Consider the following 24172-nt stretch of genomic DNA (forward strand, 5'->3'; position numbering starts at 1 on the left):
TCTAGCCACAGTATTTACGTGGCTGGACCAGTTGAGTTTCTGGTCAATGGTAACTCCCTGGATATTGATGGTGTGGGATTCAGCAATGGCATTTTTTTTATTCTGTCGGGGGATGTGGGCATCGCTGGCTATGCCGGAATTTGTTCCCCATCCCTAACTGCCATTGAGAAGGTGGTAGTGAGGTGCCTTCTTGAACCGCTGCAGTCCTTGGGGTGTAGTTACACCCACAGTGCTGTTAGGGATTTCAGGATTTTAACCCAGTGACAGTGAAGGAATGGCGACACTGTTTCAAGTCAGAATGGTGTGTGGCTTGGGGGGGGAGCTTGCAGGTGGTGGTGTTCCCATGCATCTGCTGCCCTTGTCCTTCTAGGTGGTAGAAGTTGCAGGTTTGGAAGGTGCTGTCAAAGGAGCCTTGGTGAGTTGAGCAGTGCATCTTGTAAATGATACATACTGCTGCCACTGTGCATCGGTGATGGAGGAAGTGAATGTTGAAGGTGGTGGATGGGGTGCTAATCAAGTGGGCTGCTTTGTCCTGGATGGCATCGAGCTTCTTGAGTGTTGTTGGAGCTGCATCCATCCAGGCAAGTGGAGAGTATTCCATCACATTCCTGACTTGTACCTTGTAGGTGGACAGTCATTGGTGATTCAAGAGGTGAATTACTCGCCACAGAATTCCCAGCCTCTGACATGCTCTTGTAGCTGGTCCAGTTCAGTTTCTGATCAATGGTGACCCCCAGGATGTTGATAGTGGGGGATTCAGCAATGGTAATGCCATTGAATGTCAAGGGGAGATGTTTAGATTCTCTCTTGTTTGAGATGGTCATTACCTGGCACTTGTGTGGCGCGAATGTTACTTGCCACTTATCAGCCCAAGCCTGGATGTTGTCCAGGTCTTGCTGCATATGGACATGGGCTGCTTCAGTATCTGAGGAGTCGCGAATGTTGCTGAACATTGTGCAATCAGCGAACATCCCCACTTCTGACCTTATGATGGATGGAAGATCATTGATGAAGCAGCTGAAGATGGTTGGGCCTAGGACACTAGCCTGAGGAACTCCTGCAGTGATGTCCTGGGACTGAGATGATTGACTTCCAACAACCACAACTATCTTTATTTGTGCTAGGTATGACTCCAACCTACAGAGAGTTTTCCCCCCCCCACCGATTCCCATTGACTCCAGTTCTGATAGAGCTCCTTGATGCCATACTGTCAAATGCTGCCGTGATGTCAAGAGCAGTCACTCTCATCTCATCTCTTTTGTCCATGTTTGGAACAAGGCTGTAATGAGGTCAGGAGCTGAGTAGCCCTGGCGGAACCCAAACTGAACATCAGTAAGCAAGTTCTTGCTAAGCAAGTTCCCCTTAATACTACTGTCAACGACCCCTTCAATCACTTTGCTGATGATCGGGAGTGGACTCACAGGGCGATAACTGGCTGGGTCGGATTTGCCCTGTTTTTTTGTGTACAGGACACATCTGGGCAATTTTCCACATTGCTGGGTAGATGCCAGTGTTGTAGCTGTACTGGAACAGCTTGGTTAGAGGAGCAACTAGTTCTGGAGCACAAGTCTTCAGTACTATTGCTCATAGCCTTGGCAGTATCCAGGACCTTCAGCCATTTCTTGATATCACGTGGAGTGAAGAAGATTGGTTGAAGCCTTTTTTAATTGCTTGACTCTTAAATGCCCTCTGAAATAGCTAAGAAGCCACAGAGTTCAAGGGCAATTAGGGATGGGCAATAAATGCTGGCCTAACCAGTGATGCCCACATCTCACGACTGAATGGGAACTGCAACACTGCCATGGCACTGAACTATTTTCCTGGGTTTGGGGGGGTAGTGGTTAATTTCTGTAGGACAGTATCCCCATTACTAAGAGGGTTCTGAGGAAGCCTCTAAAAACAAGGAGTCAGATAGCAAGGAGTTTCAGGGTGGTAGGATCGAAGTAGCTAAAGAAGCAGTCCCCAGTGTCCCCAGCAGGTGTCATAGTTACACAGCTGGGGAAGTTAATTCAATTAATTAATAAATCTGGAATAAAAAGCTAGAACCAAAGAACCTTTGGGTGGGACCCAAAGTAGTAATCTCTCAGATGAGATAGTTGAGGAAAATGCAGAGGTTAAAGCAAGCAAGTCCAGTAGGCAAGCCGGGCAGGGAGAATGGAAGGTCTGGTAGGCTAAACTGCATTTACTTTAATGCAAGAAGCCTTACAGGTAAGGCAGATGAACTCAGAGCATGGATTGGTACATGGGATTGAGATATTATTGTTATTACGGAAACGTGGTTGAGGGATGGGCAGGACTGGCAGCTCAATGTTCCGGGGTACCGATCTTTCCAGCGTGACAGAGGTGGAGGTAAGAGAGGAGGGGGAGTTGCACTATTGATTAGGGAGGACATCACGGCAGTACTTAGAGAGGATATCCCGGGGGGAATGTCCAGCGAGGCCATATGGTAGAACTTAGAAATAAGAAAGGGGTGATCACTTTGATGGGATTATACTATAGGCCCCCCAATAGTCAGAGGGAAGTGGAGGAGCATATATGTAAGGAAATGACAGATAGGTGTAGGAATTATAGGGTTGTAATAGTAGGTGCAGTCTCAGTCACTGAGACTGCCCTCAATGCAGCCCAGCCTCTACCAGTCATGGATGAGCTGGACATACAGCCAACCAAATCGGAACTCAGTGATGCCATTGATTCCCTAGCCAGCGGAAAAGCCCCTGGGAAGGACAGCATTACCCCTGAAATAATCAAGAGTGCCAAGCCTGCTATACTCTCAGCACTACATGAACTGCTATGCCTATGCTGGGACGAGGGAGCAGTACCCCAGGACATGCGCGATGCCAACATCATCACCCTCTATAAAAACAAAGGTGACCGCGGTGACTGCAACAACTACCGTGGAATCTCCCTGCTCAGCATAGTGGGGAAAGTCTTTGCTCGAGTCGCTCTGAACAGGCTCCAGAAGCTGGCCGAGCGCGTCTACCCTGAGGCACAGTGTGGCTTTCGTGCAGAGAGATCGACTATTGACATGCTGTTCTCCCTTCGTCAGATACAGGAGAAATGCCGTGAACAACAGATGCCCCTCTACATTGCTTTCATTGATCTCACCAAAGCCTTTGACCTCGTCAGCAGACGTGGTCTCTTCAGACTACTAGAAAAGATCGGATGTCCACCAAAGCTACTAAGTATCATCACCTCATTCCATGACAATATGAAAGGCACAATTCAACATGGTGGCTCCTCATCAGAGCCCTTTCCTATCCTGAGTGGTGTGAAACAGGGCTGTGTTCTCGCACCCACACTTTTTGGGATTTTCTTCTCCCTGCTGCTTTCACATGCGTTCAAATCCTCTGAAGAAGGAATTTTCCTCCACACAAGATCAGGGGGCAGGTTGTTCAACCTTGCCCGTCTAAGAGCGAAGTCCAAAGTACGGAAAGTCCTCATCAGAGAACTCCTCTTTGCTGACGATGCTGCTTTAACATCTCACACTGAAGAATGCCTGCAGAGTCTCATCGACAGGTTTGCGTCTGCCTGCAATGAATTTGGCCTAACCATCAGCCTCAAGAAAACGAACATCATGGGGCAGGATGTCAGAAATGCTCCATCCATCAATATTGGCGACCACGCTCTGGAAGTGGTTCAAGAGTTCACCTACCTAGGCTCAACTATCACCAGTAACCTGTCTCTAGATGCAGAAATCAACAAGCGCATGGGTAAGGCTTCCACTGCTATGTCCAGACTGGCCAAGAGAGTGTGGGAAAATGGCGCACTGACACGGAACACAAAAGTCCGAGTGTATCAGGCCTGTGTCCTCAGTACCTTGCTCTACGGCAGCGAGGCCTGGACAACGTATGCCAGCCAAGAGCGACGCCTCAATTCATTCCATCTTCGCTGCCTTCGGAGAATACTTGGCATCAGGTGGCAGGACTATATCTCCAACACAGAAGTCCTTGAAGCGGCCAACACCCCCAGCTTATACACACTACTGAGTCAGCGGCGCTTGAGATGGCTTGGCCATGTGAGCCGCATGGAAGATGGCAGGATCCCCAAAGACACATTGTACAGCGAGCTCGCCACTGGTATCAGACCCACCGGCCGTCCATGTCTCCGTTATAAAGACGTCTGCAAACGTGACATGAAATCGTGTGACATTGATCACAAGTCGTGGGAGTCAGTTGCCAGCATTCGCCAGAGCTGGCGGGCAGCCATAAAGACAGGGCTAAATTGTGGCGAGTCGAAGAGACTTAGTAGTTGGCAGGAAAAAAGACAGAGGCGCAAGGGGAGAGCCAACTGTGCAACAGCCCCAACAAACAAATTTCTCTGCAGCACCTGTGGAAGAGCCTGTCACTCCAGAATTGGCCTTTATAGCCACTCCAGGCGCTGCTTCACAAACCACTGACCACCTCCAGGCGCGTATCCATTGTCTCTCGAGATAAGGAGGCCCAAAAGAATAGTAGGTGATTTTAACTTACCTAATATTGACTGGACAGCCTTAGTGCTAAGGGACCAGATGGGGAAGAATTTGTTAAGTGTGTCCAAGATAGTTTTCTGAAGCAGTATGTGGATAGCCCAATTCGAGAAGGGGCTACACTCAACCTCCTCTTAGGAAATGAGGATGGGCAGGTGGTTGATTTGTCAGTGGGGGAGCACTTTGGGACCAGTGACCATAACTTTATGAGCTTCAAGATAGTTATGGAAAAGGAGAGGACTGGTCCTCAGGTTGAAGTCCTAAATTGGGGGAAGGCTAATTTCCACGGCATCAGACAGGAACGCTCAAAAGTTGAATGGGAGAGGCTGTTTACAGGTAAAGGGACGTCTGGCAAGTGGGAGGCTTTTAAAAGTGAGATAGGAAGAGTTCAGGGCCGGCACGTCCCTGTTAGATTGAAGGGCAAGGCTGGCAAGTTTAGGGAACCTTGGTTGACGTGAGATATTGAGGGTCTGGTCAGGACAAAGAAGGAGGCATACGTCAGGTATAGGCAGCTGGGATCGAGCGAGTCCCTCAAGGAGTATAGGGGATGTAGGACTACACTTAAGAAGGAAATTAGGAGGGCAAAAAGGGGCCATGAGTTTCCCTAGCAGATAAGATAAAGGAGAATCCTAAAAGATTCTGTAAGTATATTAAGAGTAAAAGGGTAGGTAGGGATAGAGTAGGTCCCCTTAAGGATCAGTGTGGCAATCTATGTGTGGAGCCACAGGAAATGGGTGAGGTCTTAAATGAACATTTCTCGTCCATATTTACCGTGGAGAAGGTCATGGAAGCTAGTGAGTTCAAGGGAGGAACACCGATATCCTGGAGCATATCAACATTACAAAGGAGGGGGTGTTGGAGGTTTTGAAGCGCATTAAGGTGGATAAATCCCCAGGGCCTGACCAGGTGTATCCTAGGATGCGATGGGAAGCAAGGGAGGAGATTGCTGGGGCCCTGGCAGAGATTTTTGTATCATCATTAGCCACAGGTGAGGTACCGGAAGACTGGAGGATAGCTAATGTTGTGCCTTTATTTAAGAAGGGCAGCAGGGATAAGCCAGGGAACTACAGGCCGGTGAGCCTTACATCAGTGCTGGGAAAGTTATTGGAAGGGATTCTGAGACAGGATTTCTATGCATCTGGAAAGGCATGGTCTGATTAGGGATAGTCAGCATGGCTTTGTGCATGGGAAATCATGTCTCACGAGTTTGATTGAGTTTTTCGAGGAGGTGACCAAGAGGATTGACGAGGGCAGGGCGATGGACGTTGTCTACATGGACTTTAACAAGGCATTTGACAAGGTCCCGCATGGTCGGCTGGTCCAGAAGATTCGAACACATGGGATGAGCTAGCAAATTGGATACAAAATTGTCTTGGTGATAGGAAGCAGAGGGTGGTAGTGGAGGGTTGTTTTTCAAATTAGAGGTCGGTGACCAGTGGTGTGCCGCAGGGATCGGTGCTGGGCCCTCTGTTGTTTGTCATATATGTTAATGACTTGGATGTGAATGTTACGGGCATGATTAGTAAGTTTGCAGATGAGACCAAAATTGGTGGTATAGTGGATAGTGAAGAAGGTTGTCGAAGGTTACAACAGGATATAGATCAACTGGGAGTGGACAAGGGATTGGCAAATGGAATTTAATGCAGACAAGTGTGAAGTGATGCATTTTGAGAAGTTAAACCAGGGCAGGACATATACAGCATATACAGTGAATGGCAGGGCCCTGGGGAGTGTTGTTGAGCAGAGAGACCTTGGGGTGCAAGTACATAGTTCCGTGAAAGTGGCAACACAGGTAGACAGGGTGGTGAAGAAGGCGTATGGCATGCTTGCCTTCATCGGCAGAGGCATTGAGTACAAGAGTTGGGACGTCATGTTACAGTTGTACATGACGTTGGTTAGGCCGCATTTGGAGTACTGTGTGCAGTTCTGGTCGCCGCACTATAGGAAAGATGTGATTAAGCTAGAGAGGGTGCAGAAAAAATTCACACGGATGTTGCCTGGTTTGGAGGGCTTGAGTTATAAAGAGAGATTGGATAGGCTAGGTCTGTTTTCCCTGGAGTGAAGGAGGCTGACAGGGGACATGATAGAGGTATATAAAATTATGAGAGGCATAGTTAGGGTAGATAGCCAGAGTCTGTTTCCCATGGTAGGGGTGACTAAAACTAGAGGGCATAGATTTAAGGTGAGAGGGAGGAGGTTTAAAGGGGATCAAAGGGGTAAATTTTTCACACAAAGAATAGTGGGGATCTGGAATGAGCTGCCCGAGGTGGTGGTGGAGGCAGGAACAGTAGCGACATTTAAGAGACATCTGGACAAGTACTTGAATGAGCAAGGCATAGAGGGATATGGAATTAATGCAGGCAGATGGGATTAGTATCGATAGGCATTATGGTCGGCATGGACGCGGTGGGCGGAAGGGCCTGTTTCTATGCTGTACGACTCTATGACTAACCATAAAAAGTTCAGCACTGAAGGCGGCCGTTCAGCCCATCGTGTCTGCCCCGGCCAAATAAGCTATATGCCCAAACTAATCCCACCTTCCCAGCACCTGGTCCATAGCCCTGCAGGTTACAGCACCTCAGCTACATGTCCAGGTACCTTTTAAAAGAATTGAGGGTCTTTGCCTCCACCGCTATTCCTGGCAGCCAATTCCAGACACACACCACCCTCTGAGTGAAAAAGTTTCCCCCTCATGTCCCCTCTAATCTTTCCACCAATCACCTTAAATCTGTGCCCCCTGGTAAGGGACCTCCCCGCCAGGGGAAACAGGTCCTTCCTGTCCACTCTATCTGGGCCCCTCATAATTTTGTACACCTCAATCAAGTCACCCCTCACCCTCCTCAGTTCCAAAGAAAACAACCCTAGGCTCTCCAAGCTTTCCTCATAGCTGCAACGTTCCAGCGCTGGCAACATTCTTGTAAATCTCCTCTGTACTGTCTCCAGAGCAATTATATCCTTCCTGTAATGTGGTGACCAGAACTGCACGCAATACTCCAACTGTAGCCTAAACAACGTTCTATACAGTTCCAGCATCACATCTCTGCTTTTGTACTCTATACCTTGGCCAACAAAGGAAAGCATTCACTATGCCTTCTTCACCACTCTATCCACCTGTCATGCACCTTCAAGGACTTGTGGACATGCTCTCCAAGGTCTCTCACTTCTTCTACCCCTCTCAATATCCTCCCGTTTATTGTATATTCATTCACTTTATTTGCCCGCCCCAAATGCAATACCTCACTTCTCTGGACTGAATTTCATTTGCCAATTTTCCGCCCACTCTAGTCTCAGTGATGATCATGAAACTATCGGACTGTTGTAAAAACCCATCTGGTTTGCTAACGACCTTTAGGGCAGGAAATCTAGCATCCTTACCCAGTCTGGCCTACACACGACTCCAGGCACACAGCAATGTGGTTAGCCCTCTGAAACGGTCTAGCATTCAAGTAGGTGGCTCACCACCACCTTCTCAAGGGCAATTAGGGACAGGCAATAAACGCTCACATCCCATAAATAAAAGAAAAATGTTCCTCACTGAACCAGGGTAGATTACCGAGCTTCATGGTGATGGTACAGTGAGGGATATGCCGGGCCATGAGGATACAGATTGTGGTTAAATACAATTCTGCTGCAGCAGACGGCCCACAGCGCTTCATGGATGCCAGTTCTAAACTGCTGGATCTGTTTTGAATCGATCCCACTTAACATGGTAGTACTGAAATTTGGCTTCACAAGGACTGTGTGGTGATCACTCCTAGCAATACTGCCATGGATAGGCACATCTGCAATGGGCATTTTGGTGAGGGCGAGGTCAAACAAGATTTCCCCTCTTGTTGGTTCCCTCACTACCTGCCACAGGCCTAGTCTGTGCTACCAAGCCACTATTTGCAATGGGCATTGAAGTTCCCCCACCCAGAGTACATTCTGTGCCCTTGCTATCCTCAGCATTTTTTCCAAGTGGTGTTCAACATGGAGGAGTACTGATTCATCAGCTGAGGGAGGGCGGTAGGTCGTAATCAGCAGGAGGTTTCTCTGGGTCTGTTCTCCTCGGAGAAGAGAAGATTAAGAGGAGATTTGATAGAAGTGCTCAAAATCATGGACAGAGTAGATAGGAAGGAACTATTCCTATTTGCCACAAGATCCAGAACCATAAGACACAGATTTGAAGTGATTGGCTGAAGAGCAACAGTGACAAGAGGAAAAATGCTTTTACACCACGAGTGGTGAGGACCTGGAATGCACTGTCTGAGTTTGTGGTGGAGGCAGATTCAATGAAGTCCTTCAGAAGAGAATTAAATGAAGAGAAAATAAAAAATTGCAGGACTACAGAGAAAAGGTAGTAAAGTGCAACTGGACGAGTTGCTCTTGCAGAGTGCCAGCACGGACACAAAGGGCCGAATAGCCTTCTTCTGTGCTGCAACCATTCTATGAGACTTCATAGGATCCGGAGTCAATGTTGAGGATTCCCAGGGAAACTCCCTTCCGACTGTATACTGAGCTGCCACCACCAGTGGGACAGGACATACCCAGGAACAGTGTTGGAGGATTCTGGGACATTAGGTGTAAGGTATGATTCCATGAGTATGACAATATCAGGCTGGTGCTTGACTAATTTGTGGGACAGCTCTCCCAATTTTGGCATAAGTCCCCAGGAGAACTTTGCAGGGTCGACTGGGCAGTGTGTGCCGTTGTCATTTCCAGGCTAGCTCAAGGCCGGGTGGTCCATCCAGTTTTATTTCTTTTTGACTTTTCTGTAGCAGTTTTGCTACAAATGAGTGGCTTACTAGGCCATTTCAGAGGGATGTCAAGAGGCAACTATACTGCTGTCGGTCCGGAGTCACGTGTAGGCCAGACCGGGTAAGGATGACAGATTTCCTGCCTGAAAGGTCGTTATTGAACCAGATGGGCTTTTACAACAATCGGTAGTTTCATGGTCACCAGTACTCAGACTAGCTTTTAATTCTATATTTATTAATTCATTAACCAGCTGACATAGTGGGATTTGAACTTGTGTCCTCACAGCTTTAGTCAGGGCCTCTGGACTACTAGTCCAGCAACACTACCACTACACCACCATCCCCCTAACCTGTGCTGTAACTGCCCTGGAAGTGTCTGATCGGGCAATGTGGAGACAGCTTTACTCTGTATCTAATCCTTGCTATGCCCGCCCTGGGAATGTTTGAAGGGACATTGTGGAGGGAGCTTTACTCTGTATCTAATCCATGCTGTACCGGCCATGGGAGTTTTTGATGGGTCAGTGTAGGTGGAGCTTCACCTGCGTACAACCATGCTATGTCTGACCTTCTGGATCTTGTTTTAGACTGGCTACCTGAAATAACATCTCTTGGTGTATGGGCGCAGCAAGTCTTGCATGTCTCATTTTTTGCACTAGATGCTCCCCCTCCTGGTTACTCACCAGCTTGCTCAGTTGTGACATTTAGAACATTGCTCCATTCACTCCACTTCCAGAAATGCTGAGAAGAATAGCGAGCCCTGATGTAATATCCCGTATTGGGTTGTAACTTGTTTAATATTACTATGTGCCGTGCATCCTTTGGTCCTCCAGTCACAGAGTAGTTATGCTGTAATACAAAAATATTTATAGATTAGACGAGAAGATATCAATTATTCAGCAATTACTGAAGGAAATAAAAAGCCTGCTCTGCCATACTGATGCAAAAGAGGGATCTCCTCTGGGAACAGGAGCCAACCTTTTACTGCCAGCAGCACTTCCGAACTTTTGGCCTGAACTCCATAACTTCCCCAGCCATTACACCAGGAGGACTGGAATGTTGGCGTACTGAGAGACCTAACCTCAGCTTCCTTTCTACATCTTGCCCACCTCTAGCAGCCATCCTTCCTCTATAACTGCCAAAACCCTCGTCCATGCCTCCATCCCCTCAAGACCACTCCTAGCTGGCCTGCACCTCAACTCTCCACCAGTTACACCTTATTCGAAACGCTACAACCAGTACCCTTTTCCTTTACAAAGCTCCAAATTTTCATCACCTCAGTACTCTCCAGATTGCACTAGCCACCTGCTCCAGTTGGTTGACTTCAAAATTCTTCTCCTGTTTTCAAATGGTTCTATGGCTTTGCCCCACTCTATCACAGTCACTTGTTCTGTCTTTATTTGCCATATGCAGCATCTGCTCCTCTAATAATCCATGGCGTTTTGGTTGGAAGAATAAGGAGGCCACATACTCATTGGAAAATTAAGTGTTTAAATGTGGTGCAGCAGCACAGGGATTACTAAAAGTAGTAACACAAGTTAATAAGGCCAAAAAAAAGCCAATAAAGCACCGGGGGTTCATTTCTCGAGGGATAGAATTGAAATGCAGAAAAGTTGTTACACTTGTATACAATTCTGGTTAGACCACGCTTGGGAGTACTGTGAATAGTTCTGGTCTCCATATTATTAAAAGCATTATGGAGGTACTGGAAAAGGAGCAAAAGAGATTATGCAGGTTATACCCATCCGGAAACAGTGAACAGCGTAGAAAAGAGAAGACTGAGGAATAGCCTGATGGATGTCTTTAAGATTATGAAAGAATTCGATAGAGTAGACACAGAGAAATTGTTCCCACTTGTGGGCAAGAACAGAACTAGGGGCCATAAATAAAAAACAGTAACTAATAAATCTAATTGGGAATTCAAGAAAAACGTTTTTACCCAGAGAGCCATTATAATGTGGAACTCGCTAACACATGGAGCAGTTGAGGTCAATAGTAAAGATGCATTGAAGGGGAAAGGAATAGAAAGATATGTTGATGGGATCAGATGAAGGAGGGTGGGGGGAGGCTCAAGTGCACCATTAATACTGTTATGTACCTGATGGGCTGAATGGCTTGTTTCTGTGCTGTAATTACAAAGTATTTACAGCATGAGATTATTCTGTGGCAATTTTTCAGTTTCTGGATGTTACATCTATGACATCTTTGATGGAGGATTGCATGATCTTTCTTACCACTGACATCAAGCTAATTGGTCTACTGACAAATAAATAGATCATAAATACTAAATACAATGTAACTATGACACCTGCTCCACCACTGATTACTGCTCATTTAGCTACTTCGATCCTACCACCCTGAAACTTCTTGCCATCTCACTCATTTTTAAAATCTTCCTCAAAACCCTCTAAGTGATATGGATACTGCCCTACAGAAATTAACCACCACCCCCCAAACCCAAGAAAATAGATTGGTGCCATGGCAGTACTGCAGCAGTCGGTTGCAGTTCCATCCCATCCTAGGGCTGGTTGAGTTATATCAGGGTCAAGCTGTTTACGTTCACACAGAGGAAATGGCCACTTGGCAAAGGTCAGTAAGACAGTCCCAGCAAGAGTTAGTGGCTTCAAAAAAGAGTAAAAGAGGAGATTTTTTTTTTTAAAGTTAATGCTTATGGTGTATTTACTTACTGACATGTTCCTCCCCCAATCATCTCTGATCACCATCTCACAAAGCAGCCTGGTGCCTGTGTAGTCTACTTTATCTGACCAGGACAAAGTAACAGTCTCAAATGTTTTGGCTTCTTGCCTCAGCTGGTGAGGAGCAAAAGGGTGAACTGGAATGAAGAATAAAAATCACCAACTTAACCCCATATAGACGTATTACCGTATCTTCAAGCAAATAAACACTAATGTCACTGTTCAGACCAAATAGAAAGCTGCAAGAGGATCAACTGGGTTCAATTACAAAAATTTTGATAACTGCTGGAATTTAATGGAAACCTCACTAATGATGATTTTATATCAAAATGTTGGACTGCACTCGTTCTTTGAGTCAGCAATGTTGTGTGTACATAGAAGTTCAAAAGGACAATTATTAAACAAAGGCACCCTCCATATGCTAGGCTGTAACTGTATGATACATGGTTGAACAACCTGCTGACAGTGGGCTAACGTGTGAAGGATGAGCACTTGAAGGAACCATGAGAGGGCTGTTGGCACCTCCAGAGGCAAATCTTAAATATTCCAAAAGATACCTACAGTAATAAAGGGAGAAGGAATACCAGAGGGGTTAGTACAATCTTTATTTTAAGTGATATACTTACACACACGGGTTATATCCACTGTTACACTGGACTGCGCTTCCCCCAATGGGTTTTTAGCATTTATTGAAATATTGTGTATACCACTGCCATTTGAAATAGGAAAACCACACCAGTAATATGGATTGATACTTGAAGCTTCCTTACACATCAAAGAGTTCTGTGGCAACCTAAAGAATGACAAACATTGGAGACTGTGTGTAGTCATTGTTGCATAGCACTTTGCTCTACAGTGCCCTCTATTTACAGTATATGTCACTGATTTCCAAACTTGAACTGTGGGAACATAAGTTGAAACTGCCAAAAGTAATTTCACATATAGAGAAAGGATAAAGTGTGGCCATTGTCAACATATAGAGAAATGGGGCAGCCAGTTCCACAAACAGACAAATCAACAACTGAATACCCTGTTTTTGGCATTACTAGTTGAGGGAGAAAAGATGGCCTAGAACTCCCCAGTTCTTGTATGAAATGGTGTCATGGGATCATTTTCATCTACCTGAGCGAGCAGAAAGTTTAACCTGAAAACACAGCTCCATGCACAATACACTGGAACGCCTTCAGTGCAACTAACCAGCGAAGCCCCGGAAGCTCCCTCACTAGAAGGACTCCAGACGAATTAGTCACCTAGGCATACTCCTGCTCAATGCTGTTATTTGGGAACGGTTTCCTCGCCCAAGACAAAAACATCTTGGCAGGTGGAGTAAAGGAAAACAAACAGCTTACAAAATATGGTCTGAAGTAGCTGATGTATCAGGTTGCACAGTGGCCTTTCATCTCTGCGATCAGTGTTCGAATGACATCCAAACAAATTAGGTGAACATTCCTCTGACGATCAACTTCATGGAATGTGTTTAGGCAGTTTCAGCCTGATCCTCACTGGGAACTGCTCCTAAATCAACACCAGCCTCAGACAAAAAAAAGCCACAAAAATTGGTACAGGGAAAGGAGCCACTCTACTGAAATCCAAACTCAGGCACATGAGTGAAGCAGGATAAAGGCAGCTTTATTCTGTATCCAGGCGTGCCATTTCCGAGTTGGGGGCAATTGATGTTGACACTGGGTACCCAAAACACAAAGTATTCTGTTTGCAAGCACCAAGATCTCATACCTCAGTGAAAACAAATTTACAAATGGAAAAATGATACAGATAGGAATACAGAAACTTACCCATCGATGAGAGTATATATAGTCCTACGCTTTGAGGTTAGTCCAGTCAACCTCCCTGGTTCCCAAGTACAGTTTAGTGCTTCCAAATCACGTGTTTCACAGCTGAGATTTTTTGGTATATCAGGTGGGTCTAAATTAGAAAACATGAATTAGAAAACATTCACTATCATGCAGATTGTTAAAAGTTATATAACTGTAAAAGCATCCTAAAGATGATGCTGCAATAAATACGATGTATGCAAGTACAGTAGAATCCAGGTGCAGTTGTCAACTGTTTAAACTGCTGGTTAGCACTGAGAATATCAGTTAGGATTAAATAAATGGAATTATCGTGTCATGGAGTCATTTATGGAACAGGAGCAGGCCATTCGGTCCATTGAGTCCATGCCGGCTCTCCGCAGAGCAAGCCAGTCAGTCTCACTCCCCTGCTCGATCCCCATAGCCCTGCAAGTTTATTTCCTTCAAGTGGCCATCCAATTTCCTTGACTGTTTAGCTTTCATGACCCTTGTGAGCAGCGATTTCCAGGTCATGACCACCTGTTATGTAAAAAAAGCACTTTCTCACATTCCCCCTTCATCTGTTTCCCAAAACATTCAATCTGTGTCCCCTAGTCCTTGTACCATTAGTTAATGGGAACAGTTTTTCCTTGTCTAACTTATCTAAGCCTGTCAGAATCTTGTACACCTCTATCAAATCTCCCCTTAATCTGCTTTGCTCCAAGGAGAACAACCCTGCTTTTCCAACCGATTTAGTTATTTGTTCGTGCAATGTGGGCATCACTGGCAAGGCTAGCATTTACTGCCATTCCCTAATTTCCCTTGAGAAGGTGGTGGTGAGCTGCCTTCTTGAACCGCTGCAGTCCTTGGGATGTAGGTATGCCAACAGTGCTATTAGGAAGGGAGTTCCAGGATTTTGATCCAACGACAGTGAAGAAATGGCGATATAGTTCCAAGTCAAGATGGTGTGCAGCTTGCAGGGGAACTTGCAGGTGGTGGTGTTCCCAGGCATCTGTTGCCCTTGTCCTTCTAGGTGGTAGAGGTCACGGGTTTGGAAGGTGCTGTCGACGGAGCCTTGGTGAGCTCCTACAGTGCATCTTGTAGATGGCACACAATGCTGCCGCTGTGCGTCAGTGGAGGAGGGAGTGAATGTAACCCTAAACTTGTAACTAAAATCCCCCATCCCTGGAACTATTCTGTTAAATCTCTTCTGCACTCTCTCAAGGACCATCACATCCTTCCTAAGGTGTGGTGACCAGAACTGGACACAATACTGTACTTGATGTCGAACCAGAGATTGATAAAGGTTCAGCATAAGTCCCTGCTTTTGTACTTAATGACTTTATGAAGCCCAAGATCCCATATACTTTGCTAACTACTCTCAACATGTCCTGTCACCTTCAAAGATAAATGCACATGCACCCCGAGGTCCCTTTGTTCCTGCACTCTTGAGAACTGTGCCATCAAATACATATTGCTTCTCCCTATTCCTTCTGCTGAAATGCATCACCTCACACTTGTCAGTATTAAACTCCATCTGCAACCTGTCTACTCATTCTGCTAGTCAATCTCTGTCCTGTTGAAGGCAATTCATATCATCCTCACTGTTTGCCACACCTCCAAGTTTCGTACCATTATCAAATTTTGAAATTCTGGTCTGTATTCCAATATCCAACATATCGCAAATAAAGCAGTGGGTCCTACTGAACCCCGGGGAACACCAGTGTCTACCACCCTCCAGTTTGAAAAACAACCATTTACCACGACTCGCTATTTGCTGTCCTTAAGTCAATATTTTATCCAATTAGACAATGACCCTTCTATTCCATGAGCCTCTTTCTTAAAAGGCTGCGCTGGCTGACAACGCAACCACGAGGTGGTGCAGTACTGGCGCATGCGTAAATGCAGCCTCATCCACTGAAACGTCACTGTCTGCGATGTCACAGCAGTTGCTAGTAATAAAGATGGCGCTGCTCAACATATCACAAAAAGCAACGCAGCCTTAAACCCAAATCCCCACAGTGGCCCTGATCGCTGCCTCCATCCCATCCCCAACAGTACTTGTGCTAATACAGAACCAAATAATCTCATCGTAAAGCATTTTGCAATTCGCTCTTTGTATGATGCTCTTAACATACTGCTTTTGGAAATAGTTTCATGTGGCTTATTCTCTTGCACAATTACAGCAGTGCAGATGGATTCTGAGCTATAGTTCAAATAGAAGCCATCGAGCTTCTCTTGGACGCTCCTTCCCGCGCTCGTCTGCTCACTGCTTCTCCCCTTCGGCCACTCGCTCCCCGCCTCGCTGCTGCCTTCCCTCAGCCACTTGCCTCCGCCCTCGCCACTTCCCCACCTTGGCCATCCACTCACTTCCCCCGCTCGCACCAGGCCTCACCGTTTCCCTCTTCTTGGCCAATGCCTTCTGTGTCGGCCCGTCACCCATCGGTCGCCCAATCCCCACCTTGCCGCTTCGGTGGCTCGTTCCCCGCCACGTCGTCAGGCAGCGCAGTGGGCATCAATCGCCCGAAGGGGGAAAGAGACGAGACCGGAAATGAGGGGCTGAGGGGGAGAAGGGCAAGAGCAGGAGCGGATGGCTGAAGCGGGCAGCAGTGAGGCCTGCAGTGAGGGGTGGGGAGAGGAATCTGTGAGGGCGGGACCTAGTGGCTCAGGCGGGAAGTGGCAAGGCCTGCAGCGAGAAGGTTTGTGGGGTGGGGGGGTGTCGACGGCGAGTGGCGGGGGTGGGGGGGGGGAAACAGTCTTATTTTCCTCTTGACTTCTCCTCTCAACTTATTGCATATAGCCTGGTTCACTTGAACAATTCACCTGTCATGCATCATAGACCTTTTTTTTGTTTCATTATAATGTCTATCTCCCTCATCATCCAAGGAGCCCTGTTTTTGGTTCCCCTACCTTTCACCCTTGTTGAAATGTACCGAGCCTGTACCTGAAGAATCTCTTCCTTAAAGATAACCCGCTTTTCCTATAATTTTACCCTGGCTAGATCCCTTCTCACTGTACTGAAATTAGCCCTCTTCCAAGCTACCTTACTTCTTTCCTTGCTTTTCAGCATTACTAGTATAAACCTGACGATCACTCTTACCCAAGTGCTCCCCAACAGCCACTTGATCCACCTGACACATTTGCCAGAACCAGATCCAACATGCCTTCTTTCCAGTTGGGCAGAGAACACACTGATCAAGGCAGTTCTTCTAAACACATTTCAGAAATCCCCTCCCCTCCTAATCTTTACTCTAACATAACCCCAATCGATATTTGGGTAATTAAAGTCCCCCAATACCACAACAGAATCACAGAATTGTTACAGCGCAGGAGGAGGCCGTTCAGCCCATTGTGTCTGCATCGGATCTCCAAATAAGCAATTCAACTAATGCCATTGCCCTGCCTTCTCCCCGTAACCCTGCACATTTTTCCTTTTCAGGTAACAGTCTAATTCCTTTTTGAAAGCCTTGATTGAACCAGCCTCCACCACACTCTCAGGCAGTGCATTCCAGACCTTAACTAGACCTTGACCTTAACTGCGTGAATAAGTTTTTCCTCCTCTCGCTTTTGCTTCTTTTGCCAATAATTTTAAAACTGTGCCCTCTCGTCTCTCTTTCAAGAATCCACTCTGTCCAGGCTCATGATTTTGAATACCTCCATCAAATCTTCTCTCAGCTTTCTCTTCTCCAAGGAAAATAGTGACAACGCCTCCAATCAATCATCATAACTGAAGTTCCTCATCCTGGAACTCTAGAGTTCTTGCATATTTCTGAGTTTTCCCTACAGGTTTGCTTCTCTTTCTCTCTCACTGTTTGGAGGCCGATAGAATAGAATAGCGTGATTATCCCCTTTTTGCTTCTCAACTCAAAACAAATGGATTCTGTCCTTGCCCCCTCAAGGATGTCACCTATTTCCAACACTACAATGTCTTCTCCAATCCATACTGCCACCCCAACTCCCTTTTATCCTTCCGAAGAAGGGTCACTGACCCGAAACGTTAACTCTGCTTCTCTTTCCACAGATGCTGCCAGACCTGCTGAGTGATTCCAGCATTTCTTGTTTTTGTTTCAGATTTCCAGCATCCGCAGTATTTTGCTTTTATTCCCTTTTATCCTTTACCTTTACTGAACACTTTATATCCTATATTAAGCTCCCAGTCCTCGCCATTTTTAAGGCACGTTCCCATTATTGCCACGACATAATAAGAGTCATCGAGTCATTTTACAGCACAGAAGGAGGCCATTTTCAAACTGCTATTTGTGCTTGAAGCTCACCAACCTTATTCACCACACTTTGTGCATTTACACACAAGCATTCCAAAGCTGTCTTTACATTCCTCGTAGTAGTTCTCAGTCTGCTCTTATCCAGAATCATGGAACTATACAGCACAGAAACAGACCCTTCGGCCCACCGTGTCCATGCTGGCCATCAAGTTTATCTATTCTAATCCCATTTTCCAGCACTTGGCCCATAGCCTTGTATGCTATGGCGTTTCAACTGCCCATCTAAATATTTCTTAAATGTTGTGAGTGTTCCTGCCTTCACCTCTTCAGGCATTGTGTTCCAGACTCCAACCACCCTCTGGGTGAAATTTTTTTTCCTCAAATTCCCTCTAAACGTCCTGCCCCTTACCTTACATCTATGCCCCCTGGTTATTGACACCTCCACTGAGGGAAAAAGTTTCTTCCCATCCACCCTATCAATGCCCCTCATAATTTTGTATACCTCAATCAGGTCCCCTCTCAGCCTTCTCTGCTCTAAGGAAAACAACCCTAGCCTATCCAGTCTCTCTTCATAGCTGAAATGCTCCGGCCCAGACAACATCCTGGTGAATCTCCTCTGCACCCTCTCCAGTGCAATCACATCCTTCCTATAATGTGGTGCCCAGAACTGTACACAGGACTCCAGCTGTGGCTGAACTAACGTTTTATATAGCTCCATCATAACCTCCCTGCTCTTATATTCTATGCTTCGGCTAATAAAGGCAAGTATCCCATATGCCTTGCTAACCACCTTATCGACCTGCGCTGCTGCCTTCAGTGATCTTTGGACAAGTACACCAAGGTCCCCCTAACCTTCTGTACTTCCTAGGGTCCAACCATCCATTGTATATTCCCTTCACTTGTTAGTCCTCCCAAAATGCATCATCTCACACTTGTCAGGATTAAATTCCATTTGCCACTGCTCTGCCCATCTTACCAGCCCATTGAAAATCGTCCTGTAATCTAAGGTTTTCCTCCTCACTATTTACAACACCAACAATTTTTCTGTCATCTGCAAACTTACTGATCATACCTCCTATATTCACGTCTAAATCATTAATGTACACCACAAACAGCAAGAGTCCCAGCACTGATCCCTGCAGTACACCACTGGTCACAGGCTTCCAATCGCAAAAACAATCCTCGCCCATCACTCTCTGCCTCCTGGCACTAAGCCAATTTTGGATCCAATTTGCCAAATTGCCCTGGATCCCTTGGGCTCTTACCTTCTTGACCAATCTCCCATGCGGGACCTCATCAAAAGCCTGACTGAAGTCCATGTAGACTACATCAACTGCTTTAACCTCATTCACACACCTAGCCATCGCCTCGAAAATTCAATCAAATTTGTTAGACATGATCTCCCTGACAAAGCAATGCTGACGATCCTTGATTAATCTCGGTCTCTCCAAGTGGAGATTAATCCTGTCCCTCAGAACCTTTTCCAATAGTTTCCCTACCACTGATGTTAGACTCACCGGCCTGTAATTACCTGGTTTATCCCTACTACCCTTATTGAATAATGGAACCACATTCGCTGTCCTGCAGTCCCCTGGCACTTCTCCTGTGGCCAGAGAGGATTTGAAAATTTGTGTCAGAGCCCCTGCTATCTCCTCCCTTGCCTCACATAGCAGCCTGGGATACATCTCATCTGGGCCTGGGGATTCATCCACTTTTAAGCCCGCTAAAACTGCTAAGACCACCTCCCTTTCAATGCTAATTTGTTCAAGTATATCACAATCCCCCTCCCTGATCTCTACACCTACATCGTCCTTCTCCATAGCGAACACAGATGAAAAGTAATCATTTAAAACCTCACCTAAGTCCTCCGGCTCCATACACAGATTGCCACTTCGGTCCTTATTGGGCCCTACTCTTTCCCTGGTTATCCTCTTGACCTTAATATACTCTAAAACGCCTTGGGATTTTCCTTTATCTTGCCCGCCAGTGTTTTTTCATGCCCTCTCTTCGCTCTCCTAATTACTTTTTTTTTTTAAGTACTCCCCTACACTTTCTAATATGGAGCTACTCTCTTTTCTAGTACTGTCCACACCCTCACATTATGCACCTTATTCCCCTTTTCTATTTCTAATGCTGGTGCCCAACCCCCTGCCAATTTAGTTTAAACCCTGCCCAACCACACTATAGTGAAACTCCCTGCGAGGACTTCGGTCCCAGTCCTGTTGAGATGCAACTCATCCCTTTGATGAGGGATCTCTACCCAAGAACTGTTCCCAATGCCCCAAGAACCTGAAGAACTCCCTCCTGCACCATGCCTCAAGCCACATATTGATCCTCCCTATCTTTCTATTTCTACTCTCACTAGCACAGATTATTACCTTCCCTTCGACGTCCTACTGTTTACTTGCAGCCTAGCTCCTCAAGTCTGACCGTAGGACCTCAATACCTGCTCTTGTCGACTGTACCAACATGCACCACAACTTCTGGCTCACTCCCTTCCCTCCACAGAATATTCCGCACCTTCTCCGTGATGTTCTTTACCCTGGTACCAAGTCAATGGGACAAAAGGAATTTGACTACAAAAGAAAAGATTGAGATGAGGGTGAAAGCAATAAATTAAATCAGCTGTCAAAAGCAAGTAGCAGAGTTGAGCATTCCTGCAAGTCATTCCACGATTCCAGCAACAATAGGATCAGTAGAACTGAAAGAAAAGCTGCAGGTAATGCTGGACTTGGTTCCTGCAATGATAATTTGATTCTAATATTCACATCATCACTCTACGGGGTAACCCCTATACAAGGTGATCATACCAGCAACAAATAGGTAAAGGGGTGATCATTAAAGGAATGAGCATTAAACACTAACAACAATGGGCTTCTACCCTGCAGCACCATTAACCAGCAAAGTAAACGTACCTCCCTTTGAATGCAGGTACTGTAATATATTGTGCATGACCATATCTGGTACACTGTTCTGTGGATTTTATCTGGCAGGCGGCTGATGCAGGGTACTAGACACGTGGCTATTGCAGGGTACGCAGGACACGTCTATTGCACAGTGTGTGGACTCCATGTGATGCACTGGTATTCTAGCTCTGGGTCAGATACACATCAATATGCAACACTTCCTGCCCTTTCCTTCATCACAGTATTAACACAAATACGGAAGCAATGTTAATTCCCACTTGTGCCTCCAACATACTTACAGCCAATATATATGACGGCTCCTATGTATTCATCCGAAGATAAAATGCAAACAACGTTTGTTCCAGATTCTATTGATGGAGAGATATTCTGTACCCTGACAGCCTGGCTTCTGTTGCTTAATTCGATTGTTGATAAATTCAAGTTGCCAAAAGACAACTCTTCAACACTTTTTCCTTTACCAGCTACACAACAAAATGTCAGGTTGGATCCCGCTTTCAGAACAGTACCATCTGCAGAATAGACTTTACTATTGGTTTGGTTCGACGTGTCCTGTCCTGAAAAAACAAAATAATGACATACTTAAAAATAAATAATAATAATTCATTAAAAAAAACAAAAACTGCCAGAAAAACTCAGCAGGTCTGGCAGCATCTGCAGGGAGAGAAACAGTGTTAATGCCTCAGGTCAACAACCTTTCAGAAAAGGCTGTGTTTGCTGACAATGCAACCACTAGGTGGCGCAGTACCAGCACATGCACAAATGCTGCCTCTTTCACTGAAATGTCACTGTGTGACGTTCAGGCAGCTGCCAGGATTAAAGATGGTGCTGCTCAATTTATTACAAAAAAACCAAATTCAACCTGAAAATCCACTCAATGGCTGCCATTTTCGCCTCCACCTCACCCCCAACAGTCCCCCACTCCCTCCTGCCTTTGCACTTCGCGCCGCTCACTCCCTGCTGCCTTCTCTTAAGTACTCGCTGCAGCCTCGCCACTTCCCCCCGACCAACCCCCAAGCTCCAGACCTCACCACAGCTCCCTCCCCCGGACCCTCCCCCTTCGGCCAATCGTATCCCGCTGCTCGCTTCCCCCGCTCTCGCCGCTCGCTCCCCGCTTCCCTCTTCTCAGTGACTCCATCCCACATTCGATCATTTTCCGCAAGCCACCCGAAGAAGCAAGGAGTGATGGGTCGATGAAGCCGGAAGTGAGCAATCAGAGAGAGGTGTGGGCGGGAAGCGGGGAACAATCGGCCAGGGCGGGGGGTGTGAGGGTGCAGTGCCGAGCTCAGGTGCAAGCAGCTGAAGGGGGGTGGGGGGTGGGGAGCGGCCGGTGGAGAGGAAGGGGAAGTTGCAGAAAACCTCGAGGCCTGGAGTGAGTGGCTGAGGGGGGACAGCGGCCAGTGGGGCTGCAGTGAATGGCTGGGGGCAGGGGGGGTGGGGGGGCGCGGCCAGTGGGGCGGAAACGAGCAGCTGAGTGGGGAAAAGCGGAAGGGGGGGAGCAAGTGGCTGAGAGAAGGGGAGGGGGGGGAGGGAGGGGGGAGAGAGGGGGGGGAGAGGGGGGGGGGAGAGGGGGGGGGGAGAGGGGGGGGGAGAGGGGGGGGGGAGAGGGGGGGGGGAGAGGGGGGGGGAGAGGGGGGGGGGAGAGGGGGGGGGGAGAGGGGGGGGGGAGAGGAGAGCTGGAGGGGAGGGGAGAGGAGAGCGGGAGGGGAGAGGAGAGCGGGAGGGGAGAGGAGAGCTGGAGGGGAGAGGAGAGCTGGAGGGGAGAGGAGAGCTGGAGGGGAGAGGAGAGCTGGAGGGGAGAGGAGAGCTGGAGGGGAGAGGAGAGCTGGAGGGGAGAGGAGAGCTGGAGGGGAGAGGAGAGCTGGAGGGGAGAGGAGAGCTGGAGGGGAGAGGAGAGCTGGAGGGGAGAGGAGAGCTGGAGGGGAGAGGAGAGCTGGAGGGGAGAGGAGAGCTGGAGGGGAGAGGAGAGCTGGAGGGGAGAGGAGAGCTGGAGGGGAGAGGAGAGCTGGAGGGGAGAGGAGAGCTGGAGGGGAGAGGAGAGCTGGAGGGGAGAGGAGAGCTGGAGGGGAGAGGAGAGGAGAGGAGAGCTGGAGGGGAGAGGAGAGGAGAGGAGAGCTGGAGGGGAGGGGAGGGGAAGGAAGAGGAGAGCTGGAGGGGAGCGGAGAGCTGGAGGGGAGGGGAGGGGAGGGGAGGGGAGGGGAGAGGAGAGCTGGAGGGGAGGGGAGGGGGGAGGAGAGGGGGGAGGAGAGGGGGGAGGGGGGGAGGGGAGGGGGGAGGGGAGCGGGATGGGGGAGGGGAGCGGGAGGGGGGAGGGGAGCGGGAGGGGGGAGGGGAGCGGGAGGGGGGAGGGGAGCGGGAGGGGGGAGGGGAGCTGGAGGGGGGAGGGGAGCTGGAGGGGGGAGGAGAGCTGGAGGGGGGAGGAGAGCTGGAGGGGGGAGGAGAGCTGGAGGGGGGAGGAGAGCTGGAGGGGGGAGGAGAGCTGGAGGGGGGAGGAGAGCTGGAGGGGAGGGGAGGGGGGAGGAGAGCGGGAGGGGAGGGGAGGGGGGAGCAGAGCGGGAGGGGAGGGGAGGGGAGGGGGGAGGAGAGCGGGAGGGGGGAGGTGAGCGGGAGGGGAGGGGAGAGGAGAGCTGGAGGGGAGTGGAAAGGAGGGGAGGGGAGAGGAGAGCTGGAGGGGAGGGGAGGGGAGAGGACAGCTGGAGTGGAGGGGAGGGGAGAGGAGAGTTGGAGTGGAGGGGAGGGGAGAGGAGAGCTGGAGGGGAGGGGAGAGCTGGAGGGGAGGGGAGAGGAGAGGAGAGCTGGAGGGAGGGGAGAGGAGAGGAGAGCTGGAGGGAGGGGAGAGGAGAGGAGAGCTGGAGGGAGGGGAGAGGAGAGGAGAGCTGGAGGGAGGGGAGAGGAGAGGAGAGCTGGAGGGAGGGGAGAGGAGAGGAGAGCTGGAGGGAGGGGAGAGGAGAGGAGAGCTGGAGGGGAGAGGAGAGGAGCTGGAGGGGAGGGGAGAGGAGCTGGAGGGGAGGGGAGAGGAGCTGGAGGGGAGGGGAGAGGAGCTGGAGGGGAGGGGAGAGGAGCTGGAGGGGAGGGGAGAGGAGCTGGAGGGGAGGGGAGAGGAGCTGGAGGGGAGGGGAGAGGAGCTGGAGGGGAGGGGAGGGGAGAGGAGCTGGAGGGGAGGGGAGGGGAGAGGAGCTGGAGGGGAGGGGAGGGGAGAGGAGCTGGAGGGGAGGGGAGGGGAGAGGAGCTGGAGGGGAGGGGAGGGGAGGGGAGGGGAGCTGGAGGGGAGGTGAGGGGGGAGGGGAGGGGAGGGGAGGGGGGAGGGAGGGGAGCTGGAGGGGGGGGGGGAGGGGAGCTGG

At 48.5% G+C, this 24172-nt stretch overlaps 1 protein-coding gene across 1 annotated transcript in view; it reads right to left on the minus strand.

Annotated features, from left to right (window-relative positions):
- Window positions 1-24172, minus strand: part of LOC137366333 (leukemia inhibitory factor receptor-like) — a gene marked incomplete at its 5' end in the record, with an annotated part of 87355 nt that overhangs the window by 41007 nt on the left and 22176 nt on the right. The window contains 5 exons of the mRNA XM_068028230.1: window positions 9882-10047; window positions 11886-12031; window positions 12521-12687; window positions 13688-13817; window positions 21113-21388. Coding sequence (XP_067884331.1) covers window positions 9882-10047; window positions 11886-12031; window positions 12521-12687; window positions 13688-13817; window positions 21113-21388 — 885 coding nt within the window. The remainder of the gene's footprint in view (window positions 1-9881; window positions 10048-11885; window positions 12032-12520; window positions 12688-13687; window positions 13818-21112; window positions 21389-24172) is intronic.

The sequence above is a fragment of the Heterodontus francisci genome, unplaced genomic scaffold (assembly GCF_036365525.1).
Source record: "Heterodontus francisci isolate sHetFra1 unplaced genomic scaffold, sHetFra1.hap1 HAP1_SCAFFOLD_1057, whole genome shotgun sequence".
In the NCBI taxonomy this organism is placed as follows: Eukaryota; Metazoa; Chordata; class Chondrichthyes; order Heterodontiformes; family Heterodontidae; genus Heterodontus; species Heterodontus francisci.